Below are 15,842 nucleotides of genomic sequence, written 5' to 3'. Positions count from 1 at the left end.
AAATACTTTATGGAACAAGGCATGAAATAAATGACAAATACAGAATTTCATTTATTCCCCAGGACTACGAAAAAAATGATTAATATCATCATTTTAGAAGATATCCAAGAAAAAGAGATGATATATAAAAATAACCCCTTAAATCTAAAGAGCAAAATAAACTAATGAAACAGGAACAGACTCATAGATACTGAGATCAGACTGATGGTTGACAGAGGGGGAGGGGGTTGAGGGACTGGGTAAAAAATGTGAACGGATTAAGTGCAAATTGGTAGTCACAAAACAGTCACAGGGATATAAAGTACAGCATAGGGAATATAGTCAATATTGCAATTACTATGTATGGTGCCAGGTGGGTACTTGAAGTATCGGGGGGACCACTTTGTAAAGTATATGATTATCTAACCACTATGCTGTCCACCTGAAACTAATACAAAACAATATTAAAATATTAAATATAAACTATAATTGAAAAATATTTTATTTTTTGTTAATGATCACCTGAGGATATTTTTTTCCATTGATTTTTAGAGAGTGGAAAGAAGGGAGGGAGGGAACAGAGAGAGGAAAGAGAGAGAGAAAGATCAATGTGAAAGAGAGACATCATTGGTTGCCTCCCACATGTGCCCCGACTCAGAATTGAACCTGCAACCCAGGCATGTGCCCTTGACCAGAAAATCGAATCTGTGACCCTGTGGAGCGTGGGCCACCACTCTTAACCACTGGCAATACCAGCAAGGGCTATAATGAAAAAAATGTTTAAATGACTCAATAAATGAATAAATCACTGCCTTCAAAGTAAAAAAAAAAAAAAGAAAAGAAAATAACCCCTATTTCCCCCCCCCCATGATTATAGAAAATAAACAAATGTCAAATAACATATATTAAGGATTTAAGGGAAAACACACTTGCATGTGAGACCAACCAACAAATGAATAGATTCCAAACTATGGCATGAACTTGTACAGTTCACTACTTCATTAGAATTCTTGAGAAAAAGACAAGAAAATGTCACCTAAAAGATATATGTTCAATGAGTTGCATAATTAAAGAAAATAAACCATAAGAAAAGAACATCAGTGTACAGTCTGACAATATGAAGCAATTCTGGAAGTGGGAAGAAAAATGGTTCTTTAAAAAGAAAGAGATAAAGTATTAGTCCATTCATAATACATGAATTCAAAAAATTTTTAATTTATTTTCTAATAATAATTTTCTAATAAAAACTTCATGTAAAAAAAGTAACATGACAATAATTTTTTAATTAGCAAAATAAAAAGTAGCTAATTTTGTCCATTTTAATGCAACTTCACCAAATTATCAATGCACATATTTTCAAAAATATAAACCCTCTATTTATCTCAAGACAAACGTTTTTGCAAGAACTTAAAAAGTCCTATAAAATAGTACTTTGAAAGAAAAATTACCTTTTCTTAAACAAGGATATCGAAATAATTTTACAATTCCATAGTCATCAGCTGTAACTAAAACTTGTCCAATATAGTTTCCATCTACTGAATTTATATCATTAATCTCTGAATACTTGGGCCAAATTCCATTTACTTCAAGGCCTGAAACACATGTCCATGAAGCCCAGTGAACACCTTTTGTTTCTTCTTTATTTGACACTTCTTTACCTCCTAAAAAGAAATCAGTCTTGAGTAAGTTATTTCATTTGATTTTTACTAAAGCATAAATTGTACTGATATCATGGTCAACTCAAAAATTTTTAATAGCTTCCCACCCTGGCTAGGTGGCTCACTTGGTTGGAGTACAGTCCTGTACACCAAAAGGTGGTCAGGACACATACCTAGGTTTCGGATTTGACCCCCGGTCAGGGGGCCTACAGGAGGCAACCAACTGATGTTTCTTGCTCACATTAATATTTCTCCCTTTTTCTCTCTCCCTTCCTCTCTCTGGAAAAAAAAAAAATCTCTTAAAAAAACCCCACATGTCCGTGGGTGAGGAATTAAAAAAAATTAAATAGCTTCCCACTCCAGTTAAAAATAGAACCCGTGAATAGATTGGTAAATATGGTAAGAAGAGGAGAGAATAAAATGCTAGAAATTTTTAAAAAGCCAAAAATTATACTGATTCAGAGACACACACAGATTTAACTGGATGTAGCTAGCAGGTTCACCATATGAAGAATAAAACTGAACCCTATTAAAGTCATGCTACAGATTAGTCACAACAGGGTAAGTTAGAAAAAAAAGTAAAAGTTCCAAGAAAGTGACAAATCAAGTATTCAAAAAGAAACCTAAGAAGGTACATGGTTGAGAAAAAGAGAGCTTTTGAAAAGGACTGGGAAGGAAAGACGAGTGGGAAGTAATACATTTACATTAGGTAACAGGACTTTAGGATTAATTCAATGTTCATTACATACAGATTGTTAGTAAACACTATTGAGATGCATTAATTTAATTATGTAGTTGTATCAAATAACTTATTGCAAAAGTGACTAATTCACTATCATACTAAATAAAGTACTAATAATATTTTGCTCCGTTTTAAATCTCTTTTTAAATCTTTGATGAAAACTTTTTCAAATTTAATTTGTTAGCTATATCATTAATATTGGCAACCCAATATTAATACCCCAACAACTTGTGGTTAGACATTTGTAGCAATTATATAGAAGTTCCACAATAAAAATTGCATATTTTACTTCCTAACACACACAAGGACTTTACCATATACTGGTACAGTACACATGTATGGAATTCAACATAAAGGTTCTAGATCAAGCATGTCAAACTCAAAGGCTAACATGGGCCAAATAAATGAGGCATGTGGCCCACGGGCCATGAGTTTGACATGCTTATTCTAGATCCTCTAAGCAAAAAAGCTTTAATTAAGAATCAAAAAAGACTTCAATTAATTAGGGAAGCCTTATGGAAAAGATCACAATGCCCAAAATATTAGCTCAGGAATTCACTGATTTCTTATAGTCAAATGTAACTTACCTCTGTTTCTAGTGAAATCCTAGAATAATTTATAGGCACTAAAAATCTATAATTTATAAATAATGTATTAGAAATTTTTACCTGGCATCCTATAAAAAAGTCTTTTACCGTTTCCATCATTAGTCTGTAAGTATCTACTGTCTGAGGACCAGTCCAGATGAGTGATGAAACTAAGTGATCCCACACACTCCCCCATTTTTTTGTAACGCTGAGCAACTCCATAAATATCAACTGAGCTGTCGTTGCATCCAACAGCAAGGTACGTTCCATCTGGTGAATATTTTAACTCATGAATTGCTTCCTTCCTATCTTTAATATGCACAACTTCTGTCATATCTCTGTAAAGAAAAAAACATTAAACCATATGAAAAAAGTCACTACAGAATTAGTTCAGTTTCCAAATGTGTGTAAAATGACTGTGAGGCTGTATCAAGTATTCATAAACAATAAAATAAATGTAAATGAGACAAGTAGTATTAAGGAATAATTATTTTGCTGAACAGAAACATGTAAGTACAATATAGTTGGAAACAGGTAAAAAATGCTAAATTTCATTTCCTGAATTACTTCAAGTAGTTTAGAGATTCAGATTAACTTTATGGAGCCATACGATAAAGGAAATAAAGTCGCAAAATTTTATGTTGAAAGAGGAGTCAGCATCTATACAAACTCAGAAGTACAAGAGAACAGGATGTGTCTGAAAACGTAAAAGATATTTTATATATGTTCAAAGGAAGAGATTGAGGTGGAAAGAAAAAGGCTGGAGAGATGGGCATTTCAGTCTATGTTAACTACGGATTATGAACTTCATCCTAAGGACAGTCCAAAGCTTTTATTGTACTTCAGAAAGAGGAGGGATGCAAACAAATGTGTTAGGCATCACTATAGCTGTAGAGTGAAGAAGGTTTTGAGGTAAGTAAAACAGGAGGTAAAGGGACCAGCTGAAATACCATTCCACCAAACCAGGGAGGCAAAAGGAAGAAAGGAATTAATGGCTTCTGGATTGGGCAACTGGGTGGATGGTCCTCACCAAGACAACAGTGTGGTGAATGCCAGAGGGGAGGTGGGGGAGGAAAGACGGGGATAAATGATGATGGACAGAGACGTGTACAGAGACGTGATGTGAAGTAGAATTGTGCACCTGAAGCCCATATAATTTTGTTGATCAGTGTCACCCCGATAAATTCAATAAAAAGATTTCATAAATACTTATCTATACCATATCTATAATTCAACACTAGATGTTAATTGCTTTAACAAATTCTTCAAAGTAGACCCAAACAAAGGAAAAACAGAAGGAATTTTTTTCAAACAACAAAATCATTCAGCCATTTTTAAAGGCTCAATGTCCATCCCACCCCCTTCAATGACAGAGGATCATTATTGAAAATCAATACTACCAAGGAATGAAAAGTCAGCACCCTAATTTATAGTTCAAATTTTAGCCATTAATCTATTAAGCATTCTTAACCCTCAAACCAAGGTTTCTGAGTTAACTTAATTTTCTGACAACGCATTTTATAAAAATATTTTTATATTTAATGAAACTAATACAGGAAATATATATTAATTACAAAGGAAATGGGTAAAACAATAAGTATTATATCTCACTTAGAAAATTACTATCTGTTTCTGTTTCTCCCCCAATACCATACCTTACTCTAAGTACAGTGAATGAGCCATCCTTCATTCCGAGGGCAAGATGGATTCCATCTACATTTACAGCTGCACAACGAATTGGTTCTTCCATATTACACCTTGCTATTAATGCGTGATCTACTAGGCTCCATATCCTGTAACATTTAATTAAAATATAAGAATAGTTAACTGGTGTATGCTTAAAAAATAATAAACTCTATGAAAACATTTTGGTTAAAATAATAATCTCATTTTAAGATAAATCTAGATTTTAACTGTATACTTCATGGAATTCTTATCCATGAAAACAGAAACACAGTTTATGCTTAAAATGACAAGAGTGGATAGAATCTTTTATTTTAAAACAATGTAATGACATTAATTTTTTAGATAGATGATTTCTACCCTGATCAAAGGGGAGATCTAGATATAATATAGTGGTACATGTCATATACTTTGTATATAGTCCTTCAAATTAAGACTATGCAAATTGAGAGTCTATTCCAGACTCTAATGTTAAAAATCTACAAGAAAAATGTAAAAAGAAAATACCCATTGTTTGAAAATTAAGAATTATACTTCCAAATAATCTAAAGGGCAAAGACAAAATCCTAATGAAAAGTAGTTATCCTTTTGAAGGGTATTGCAAATCTGTTTTATATAAAAACTTATGGGATACAGCTGACACAGTACTTAGGGGGAACGTAGCAGATATTATAAAAACAAAGGCAACAACTTAATGAACAGGCATCTACCCCAAAAGGTTAGCAAAAGATCAGTAAAACTAAGTAGATTCTTAAATGTTTTTCTAGCAGCATCTTTTTAAAAAAACTATTCTATGTGTTGCTGTCTTATAGGAAAAATGATTCTGTGTATTTTTATATATCCAGGAAAATTTGCTAAATTCCTTTTAATTCCAATAATTTCTCTGTATCTTCCTTTCAATTTTCTACATATACAATCATAATACCTACAATTGAGAGCTGTTTCTTCTCTTCCAACCCAAATATCTATATATCTCTCTATACATAAATACATAAATAGTATATCATACATATATATTTGGCCTTACTGTGCTGACAAAGATTTTTACTCTACAGCTGAATATAATGGTGAGAGTGGAAATCATTGTCTTCTTCCTGATTTCAAAGGAAAAATGTCAATGTTTTAATATTACTACTAGAGGCCCGGTGCACGAAATTCGTGCACGGAGGGGGGTTGTCCCTCAGCCCAGCCTGTACCCTCTCCAATCTGGGACCCCTCAAGGGATGTCCGACTGCCCGTTTAGGCCCGATCCCTGGGATCGGGCCTAAACGGGCAGTCGGACATCCCTCTCACAATCCAGGACTGCTGGCTCCCAACTGCTTGCCTGCCTGCCTTCCTGATTGCCCCTAACCGCTTCTGCCTGCCAGCCTGATCACCCCCTAACCACTCTGCTGCCAGACTGTTTGCCCCCAACTTCCCTCCTCTGCCAGCCTGGTTACCCCTAACTGCCCTCTCCTGCAGGGTTGATCACCTCCAACTTCCCTCCCTTGCAGGCCGGGTGCCTCCCAACTGCCCTCCCCTGTTGGCCATCTTGTGGTGGCCATCTTGTGTCCACATGGGGGCAGGATCTTTGACCACATGGGGGCAGCTATATTGTGTGTTGCAGTGATGATCAATCTGCATAGTACTCTTTTATTAGATAGGATAGAGGCCTGGTACAGGGGTGGGGCCAGCTGGTTTGCCCTGAAGGGTGTCCCTGATCAGGGTGGGGTTCCCTTGGGGCGTGGGGCGGCCTGAGCGAGGGGCCTGTGGTGGTTTGCAGGCAGGCCACGCCCCCTGGCAACGCAAGCGGAGGCCCTGGTATCTGGAATTTATTTTCCTTCTACAATTGAAACTTTGTAGCCTGGAGCGGAGCCAAGCCTGGGGCTCCCTCCGAGGCACGCAGCCATTTGTGTTGGGGTTATAATTGAAACTTTGTTGCCTTAAGCGGATGGGCCCGGCCAGGGTGTGCGGAAAGCTTTGCTTCTCCTGTTGCTGGTGGCAACCCTGGCCTGCTCTCAAGCTCCATTCTGCCACCATTTGTTTGAATTTGTTTACCTTCTATAATTGAAACTTTGTAGCTTGAGTGGAGGCTTAGGCCTGTAACGGCTGGCAGAAAGCTTGGCTTCCTCTGTTACCTAGGAAACCTTGCTCTCTGTGGCTGTAGCCATCTTGGTTTGGGTTAATTTGCATACTCACTCTGATTGGATGGTGGGCGTGGCTTGTGGGCGTGACTTGTGGGTGTGTTGGAGGTATGGTCAATTTGCATATTTGTCTATTATTAGATAGGATATGATAGAAATGTGATAATTACTGAAGACTTTCTATGTTCTACCACAGGGATCAGCAAACCAGAGCTGGTGGGCCAAAGGGGGCCACTGCCTGGTTTTGTACAGTCTGCAAACTAAGAAGTTTTCTTTACATGTTTAAATGGTTGAAAAAAATTAACAGAATAACATTTTGAGACATGAGAAAATCATATGAAATTCAAATCAAAATCAAATCTGTAAACCAAGTTTGATGGAAACAGCCACATTTGTTTGTTTACATATTGTCTATGGCTGCTTTTACACTACGGAGGCAGTGGTGAGTCACCCACCCAGAAAGAGACGGCAGACAGTGTGCGACATATCACTTTGCACGCTCCTTCAGCGCACTAAACTGGCACAGTTATAACTTGGTAGAATTTTGAGTGCCACCAGTATTATCATGTGGTGACAATTTATTATTTTTAATTTCTAGTACATACCCATCCATGTCAGAACAAGAAAAAAACACCACAGAAAAGTAAACTTCGAATACTGCATTTTTAAGGCACATTTTTAAAGCTAATTACAAATTATACTGTTACTGAATTAGTAAAGCAGTATGTTTATTTTGCAATGACACAATAGCTTTTTTAAAAGAATACAAATATGTGTTATTTTCAGACTAAGCACTCATCACAATATGTTCAACTCACAGGAAACCAATGGTCAGAAAACTTAAAAATGTAAAACAAAATATCTCATTGCAGCAGAATTTCTTTAAAATTAAAATGAGGTTTCCACAAAAGTAAGTTTCTGAGTGGCTCATTTGTTAGACAAGCAAAGAAAACTGTTTATTGGTAAAGGATTAACTAAATTATTTTGAATGGCAGCAGCTGAAGAAATGTGTCCAGAGAAAATAAAAGTAAGACTATTAGCTTTTTGGTGAGAACAGTTTGCTCAAGGAAATGATGAGAGTGTTGGGAACAACACCAACAATTAATTAAAAAACAAGGAAAATAATTTTGAGTGGTTGGTTTTCTTTGAATCTTGATAAATCCACAGATGTTATGGATACTACTCGGTTGTTTATTTGAGGTGTCAATGCCAAGTTTGCAATGATGAACAAATAGCTTCTATGAATAGTCTGTGTGGAACAACTGTAGGCTAGAATATTTTTAAAGGCATTAGTGAGAAAGCACTAATCTGACACCACATAAAGTGGAATGAAATGGTGGTAAAAATATGCATGGGGGAAATGCCTCAGACTAGTTTATAAAGCCTGTGAAAACAGCCAGATGTTTCTCCAGTAAAATGGGTTTGACTACAAAGAAGAATTGTAACTGGAACATGTTGTCTAATAGTGAACCACACACAAGTCCAGAGAAACAAAGGAGAGGAAACTCATTTATAAAGGAGAAGAAGTTGTGAGAACGCGTATAAAACAGAGTTCATCCTACCCTGGCACATGTGGCTCAGTTAGTTGGAGCAAATACTGGTACACCAAAAGGTCACGGGTTTGATTCCCGGTTAGGGCACATACCCAGGTTGTGGGTCCATCTGCCCACAGAAGGAAACAGATCAATGTTTCTCTCTCTCTCTCTCTCCCCCTCCTTCTCCTTTCCTCTCTCTCTGAAATCAATAAAAACATTTTAAAAAAAACCCACAAAATAAAAAAAAGTTCTTCCTGTTGTCCTTCATGACCATGGGGAGTGAGAGCTCCCCCTTCTGGCCTCCTGACTTCATTTTAAATGAGGTTTCTGTTTATTAATTCTTACAAAGCCTATGTATTCACTGTATTATTCTTTAGCAAGTATTCTGCAAAAAAATTTTTGAATTATTTCTTTGAACCAATAGTGATAACTATGAGCTTCATTTGCTCTTGTGGATTTAACCTCCATCAGGTCTGCATTTTTTTCAGTAACAGAAGTTAAAAATGCTAACTTGCACTACTAAACAGCAGCTTAATGGCTTAGCAGTGATAAATTTTTATTGTGATATTTTGATCTCAGAGCCAGGAATGAAATTTTTCTGAACCAGAACTGCTCTCAGTTACTATTATTAAACACTGAACGGCAGAGTTGGAAATTAGCTTTTGCTACAGATTTGATACTGTTTCTTAATGAATTCAATCTAAAATTATAAGGCAAAAGCAGCCCTTATATGTGCAGCCAGTACCGTGGTGAAGTTATCTGGACAACAATGTATTGTTGAATAAATTACAGTATATCCATGCATTGGAATATTACAGGATATTAAAAAGGTGGAGGTAGCTCTGTATATTTTGAAATGGAACAAACTCCAACTTAATAGGAAAAAACATCTTATAGTTAATTCTATTAATTTTTAAGTGCCTCTTAAGTATGTTCATTTGTTATATAACAAAAGTTGAAAAAATTTAAATGCATTTTTAAGACGTTTTTCTTATGTTTATCTAAGAACAAATTCCAGCCTATGCTATTATTTTATAACTAGAGGCCTGGTGCACAAATTCGTGCAAGGGTGGGGTCCCTCAGCCTGACCGGCAATCAGGGCTGATTGGGGTTGTCTGGCCCAGTCCCAATCGGGGCCATGGGGGCCGGCCGGCTTGGGGAAGGGACTGTGGGAGGTTGGCCAGCCATGGGAGGTTGGCTGTGGGAATGTACTGACAACCAGGGGGCAATTCCTGCATTGAGCATCTGCCCCCTGATGATCAGTGCACATCATAGCTACCAGCCGGTCATCCGGTCATCCAGTTGTAATGGTCGCTTAGGCTTTTATATATATAGATTGGCTTACCTGACTGAACGATCATCACTTCCAGTCACGGCCAAAGGTTTTGTAGGATGGATGGCAAGTGCCCAGAGTTCACCCTCACAATGCCCTTGCATAATTAGGAAGGGTTTCTTTCTTTCATGCACCACAATTTCAAAAATTTCACTGTCCTGTGTTCCAACTAGAATGTGGTCACCTCGCCAACAAACACTCCTCACAGACAAACCTAGTCAAAAGGGAATTGCATTTAAGAGCAATGCTGTAATAACAGAATTCCAATGGCGTAAACTGATATTAATTTTTATACCTTAGATGTAAGATAAAAGAAATCTGTAAGTCTCTGATCCATACATCTTTTTCAATTCTCTATATTGTTTTCTATGTGGAATGATATTTCTCTTTTTATTATTATTATTTTAATCCTCACCCGAGAATGAGGTTTAAAAAAATTTTTAATTAAAAAAGAAAAAGAGACTTCTACTTTTTCTGTATACTTCACAATTCTTTTGTAACCTTGGGAAAGCTAATGTCCCTCCCAGTTTTCTTATCTATACATTATGACCAACATAGAGGTGCTGTGTACAAAGTTTCCTCCAACCCTTGACACACTTTCTTTTCAACAGTTTATTTGCTAAAGTTACATCTAGCATTCTAATAGGAAAATAGCTTCAAGATCCAACGTTACCAAGTAAGTATCTATCACATCACCCTTCAGGTTCATTATAACAGTCATCAGACATGAAGGAATCTTTGTCATAACAGTAAACCTAGACTGGCTTTAGGCAAAATTTCTCTTCAACAGAAGAATTTCAATTAAACGTATACACTGTGAACAGGCAAATGTCTCATTATATTTATAAAACATACATTCATGTTTACGGAAAGAAACAGACAATCCTAGGTATATTTAGAATTTGTCTAGTAATGAGATACTATTTGGTTTGTTATTACCTTTGTAACCCTGGTCTGTTTCCCTGAGATCAATCACAGTAATTGGTTTAAAAGTTAAATCCCAAAGACGAATACAGCCATCTCTGCCACCAGTAGCAAAGCCTTCTTCACAAGCATTCATGCTAAAAATTCCTGCCTGGAAGAGGAAATAATTTAACATTTTACTTTTTAAGAAAACCTATAAAATCTATAAATAGATTATATATAGGAACTCAGTATCTGACCAAAGAGGTATTTAATGATATGCACATAACATAAAAGAAAATAAAGTTAAACCTTATACCCTATAAAAATTAATTACAGATAGGCATAAAATTGTGTTATAATATTTTCCAAGTAACTGGACTGATTAGAAAGTTTTCTATATTATGTAATCTTTTGTTCTAAGAAAAGAAGATAAGCAGTTAACATCAAAAAGTGTTTGGAAATATTTAAATGTACTTACAGTATGGGCTCCTTGTATTGTCCGTATAAGATTAATTCCTTTCCAAACATAGATATCCCCATTGAGTGCACCAGAATATGTTAACTCATCCCTTGCACAGGCCAGGCACAATATTGTTTGAAGGTCGCCAGTCTTACCAAAGACTCCTCGTTTTGGGGTCAGAGCATTTCCACATAAACTCCAGAACTGAAAGGTACAGGGTATAATGAGATTACCAAAGAATGCTTATAAAATAAAGTAAAACATTCCCAGTACTTTGATGCTACATTAGAGCAGCAGACTAGAAATTACCTAAGAATTTCCCTTATGATACAATAGCACTCAAGGTTCACATCCTCATCCTAGTGTTGTCAATAGCTAGTTATAGCAGATAAGTCACTGGTTTCAATCCTTATCTGTAAGAATAACAGGGGTGGAGGTTGGGGGGGGGTGAACTACATTACTTTTTAAATATGCTATGCTTCCCTTAGGTTTCTGAAGAGAAAACTACATGAAACTTAAGTTGAAAAGCTGGGAATGAGCTAGCAATGAAGATACTATATACTAATAGAAAAAAGGACCAAACCTAATGTTCAATCTGACAAAGACAGCAAAGACAGGGAAAAATAAAAGGATTAGTATGTTGCACCCATTGATCTTCTCAAAGCTTAAAAAATAAGAGAAATACATATTTGGAATGACTGGTTCATTCTTGGGAAAACACAGGGAAGTCAAACAGGTCAAACATAAATCTTCATGACCAGAGTTTTGTTCTTCTTTGTGAATTCAGGTAAATTTTAATAGTTTGCAGAGAGAAATAAAAAAACAAAATTGGGGCAAAGGCAGATACACACACACACACACACACACACACACACACACACACACACACACACACACTAGAGGCCCGGTGCACAAAATTTGTGCATGGGAGGGTGGTGGTGGTGGTGGTGGTGGTGGTGTGTGTGTGTCCCTCAGCCCGCCTGCATCCTCTCACAATTGGGACATCCCTCCCGCAATCCGGGACCGCTGGCTCCTAACTGCTCGCCTGCCTTCCTGCCTGATCGCCCCTACCCACTCTGCCTTCCTGCCTAATTGCCCCTACCCACTCTGCCTGCCTGCCTCATCGCCCCTACCCACTCTGCCTGCCTGCCTCATCGCCCCTAACCACTCTGCCTGCCTGCCTCATCGCCCCTAACTGCTCACCTGCCTGCCTCATCGCCCCTACCCACTCTGCCTGCCTGCCTCATCGCCCCTAACCACTCGCCTGCCTGATCGCCCTTAACCCCTCTGCCTGCCTGCCTGATTGCCCCTAACCGCTTGCCTGCCTACCTGATCACCCCTAACTGCATCTGCCTTGGTCCCCCGCTGCCACGGCTTCATCAGGAAGGACGTCCAGAATGACGTCCGGAAGGTCGTTTGGCTGTCTGGTCTAATTAGCATATTACGCTTTTATTATTACAGATATATAAAATAGCTGTGTATAAAGAAATTAGGTCCTAAGAATAAATTCAACTTTATAATAACTAAATTACTGGTTAAAATAATATAATTTGTTAATATTATAAACTTAAAAATCTTATCTGACCTTCAAGATCTTAAGACCTAAAGATCTTAATTTAAAACATGAAGCCTCAAAGAACTAAAAATTATGATGATGATCTACTCAAATAACTCATGAGTGTTTTAATCAAAGAAAGTTTATGATTTTTACATTTTGAAGTCCCATGATTTTGTGCATAAGGATAGCTGGTTTTCTTCCTTTCAGCAAGTCCCAATTTCAATCTATTATTTTCTTTTAGAATAGTGATTCTCAGCTGTGGCTGCACATTAGAATCACCTGGGGGAAATGATAAACCATAGTACATCTGGTCCCCCACTGAGATAAACTGAGACAGAACCTCTGGAGAGGGAAGCCCAGGCATCCAAATGATTCTGATGCTCAGTGAGAGTTAAGAACCTTCGTTCTAGAATCAGTGCTGTCCAAGACAACTTTCTATGATGATGAAAATGTGTCTGTATATATCGCTATCTCTCTATATGGTATATATAGATGAATCACTAGACACATGCGGCTCTTTTTATATATACATGCATCTAGAATCAATCCTTTATTCTTTTTGACACATGTGGCTCTTGAGCATACTGCCAGTGTGACTGAGAAATGACTATTACATTTTATTTAATTGTAATTAATTTAATTTAAATGGCTGTACTGGCCAGTGCAGTTCTAGATCATCTTTGGGATTTAGTTTCCTCTTATGTACTGCCTGCAGGGAGCTACAATGTTATTCACTGCCTCTACCAAATGTAAGGAAATACAGTAAAAAAACAACAACCATATAGTTTGTTTAATTTAACTGAGAAGATTTTTCAAATCTGAAAATGAAAAATTCAGCTTTATTTATAGTATAAAACAACAGTAAGGTCTCTATTAATTTGCCAACAATTTATTAAGGACTTTATATATATCAAGTACTGTGTCAAACTGATGTTCATAAAAGACGAACAAGACAAAATTTTCACCTTCATAGTGCTTATACTACATACTTTAAACCTAGCATAGAGCCTATTCATTATCATATCAGGACCCAGATTTGCAGCAGCAGCCAAAGATGCTCTCGAGAAAATGTGGATGCAAGGGAGAGTATCAGAAGAATGTGCACACAAAACCTTACTTACTAGGAGTTAGTTAACTGTTACAGGAACTGTTATATCAGATACTGGGAGAAAAGCAAGTATTTCCAATTTGCATCACGGATTTAAAAGTAATTATAAACCTAAGAGTGAATACTACCACTGACTATATGGGCTTCAAATCCTAAACTACAATTATGAAACAAAACTCAAAGCTTTCATATGCAAAGTAAACAGTGGCTTTCAAAGGCTGAAATCAAATAAGAGAACTCATAGAGAAGAAAAGGTAACACTGTCAGAAAGCTGACCATGTGCTAAGCACTACGACATATACACTGCCTTATTGAATCTCAACTCTGTGAGGGTGTAACAGCAGCCACAGTTTTAAGATGTGAAAAAAAGCTCAGAGGTTAATGACTCATCCCAGGTCAACAGCTAGTAGGTGGCAAAGCCAATTCTATCCATGATGCTTCTACCACAATGTTTTAACTTTGTGAATGAAAACTCAGTTTACTTGATTTTCTATTCTCACATTTTACTTTCTAAGTGAAACATGAAGCAACAAGATAAACAGTGCAAAACCTATTTCATTAGACTCTAAATTCCTTTATGGGAAGTGTTTTATTAATTCTCTATTCATATCTATGTCCCTCACATAGGTTCCTCACACAATAACTACACAATATTTGTTAGATTGAACATTAAAATATTAAAAATGTTGACATTTAAAAATAAGTACTGTCAGAATCCTAAAACTATCCTAAATTGTAAAAAGTGTGAAATGTACTCAGTGGCAGAGAATAAGTTAACATCCTAAATAATAAAAGGGTGATATGCAAATCAACCAAACGGTGGAACGATCAGAACACCCGTGGCCCTGAGGTTCCCCGCCCCTCCCTCCCCACCCCCCCCCGCCCCGGCCCCAGCCGGCCTCTCCAATGGCCCCCATCGGGGTGGGCTGGCTGGTACCCCACCAGTGCACAAATTTGTGCACCAGGCCTCTAGTGACTGTTATAAAATAAGACCCTTCTAGTACCTTGATATGTTTTACACCACAGCTGACAAGTTTATTTGGCTGGTACAAATCCCAAGAAATATCAAATATCTGTAAACAAATCAGATTTATGGTTAAAATACTTAATTTCAGAATCATTTAACAACGCTGTCCAAAAAACCAAATAACCCCCAAACTCTACCTATCATAAAGTCATATTCCTCAACAAATAATAATCAGAATAATAATAAAAATCTTATGAGAAATAAAGTAAGTACATAAATGATAAGGAACAAAAGCTATATCTTGCCCAGCCAGCGTGGCTATGAACCAGGTCACGGTTTGATTCCTGGTCAGGGCACATGACTGGGATGTGGGCTCAGTCCCCAGTATGGGACATGCAGGAGGCAGCTGATAATGATTTTTCTCTCATCGTTGATGTTTCTATCTCTCTCTTCCTCTCCCTTCCTCTCTGAAATCAATAGAAATGTATTTTTTTAAAAGATGAGCTGTTCTTTATTTTAAAAAACACAAAACTACTTCTTAGTTTCTATGAACTTGTGAAACAACTACATGAACTTATGAAGTAGTAGAATGAAAACAATTCTTTTTAATTCTTTTTTTAAAATATAGGCCCATAAATAACAAGAATGGTTCAATACAACTAGGGCATAGGTATTTCTACAAAAGAAAAATCTGAATGGAACACACACTTAACACATACAGCTGGAAAGGGAGAACATTTTTATAGCTTTCTATCATGCAGAACTACTTTCATAAAGAATCAAACATTTATTTCATAGTACAAATGCTATTTTTATTTTTATTGTTTATCGGTCAAACAAAATTAACTTATGCACTTAAATTTTGGAGACTCCCCAGGCTTTGTTCCTTTCTAAGATTCCATAAATTCTAAATACACACAAACCATTTTTGTTACAAAAGCAAATAAGGAACAAAAGCTATATCTTGCCCGGCCAGCGGGAACAAACCCCAGATGAAATAAAATATGCATTAGAAACATGTACTTTAATAATAAATAAAAGAAAAACTAATATTTGAAAAACAATTTCATAGCAGAAAAGAATTCTGCTGTCTGGTAGTCTTCACCGTATTTCTTTGACACCTGTCAGCATAATGATGTAAAATGCTCACTACCTCTAAAAATATACTAAGTGATAGCCTTCAGTGATAATGAAGAAAGAATA

At 36.7% G+C, this 15,842-nt stretch overlaps 1 protein-coding gene across 6 annotated transcripts in view; it reads right to left on the bottom strand.

Annotated features, from left to right (window-relative positions):
* The window catches only part of EML5 (EMAP like 5), a 107,273-nt gene that overhangs the window by 76,759 nt on the left and 14,672 nt on the right, over positions 1-15,842 (bottom strand). For all 6 annotated transcript variants that reach the window (XM_008148408.3, XM_054715844.1, XM_054715841.1 and 3 more), the window contains exons 4-10: positions 14,677-14,745; positions 11,025-11,210; positions 10,580-10,715; positions 9,653-9,854; positions 4,622-4,759; positions 3,048-3,304; positions 1,428-1,640 (exon numbers count right to left, since the gene is read on the bottom strand). In XM_008148408.3, coding sequence (XP_008146630.2) covers positions 1,428-1,640; positions 3,048-3,304; positions 4,622-4,759; positions 9,653-9,854; positions 10,580-10,715; positions 11,025-11,210; positions 14,677-14,745 — 1,201 coding nt within the window. The remainder of the gene's footprint in view (positions 1-1,427; positions 1,641-3,047; positions 3,305-4,621; positions 4,760-9,652; positions 9,855-10,579; positions 10,716-11,024; positions 11,211-14,676; positions 14,746-15,842) is intronic.

Source organism: Eptesicus fuscus, chromosome 5 (assembly GCF_027574615.1).
Source record: "Eptesicus fuscus isolate TK198812 chromosome 5, DD_ASM_mEF_20220401, whole genome shotgun sequence".
In the NCBI taxonomy this organism is placed as follows: domain Eukaryota; kingdom Metazoa; phylum Chordata; class Mammalia; order Chiroptera; family Vespertilionidae; genus Eptesicus; species Eptesicus fuscus.
The sequence above is the reverse complement of the archived record's forward strand: the minus strand, read 5'-3'. Positions and strand labels throughout refer to the sequence as shown.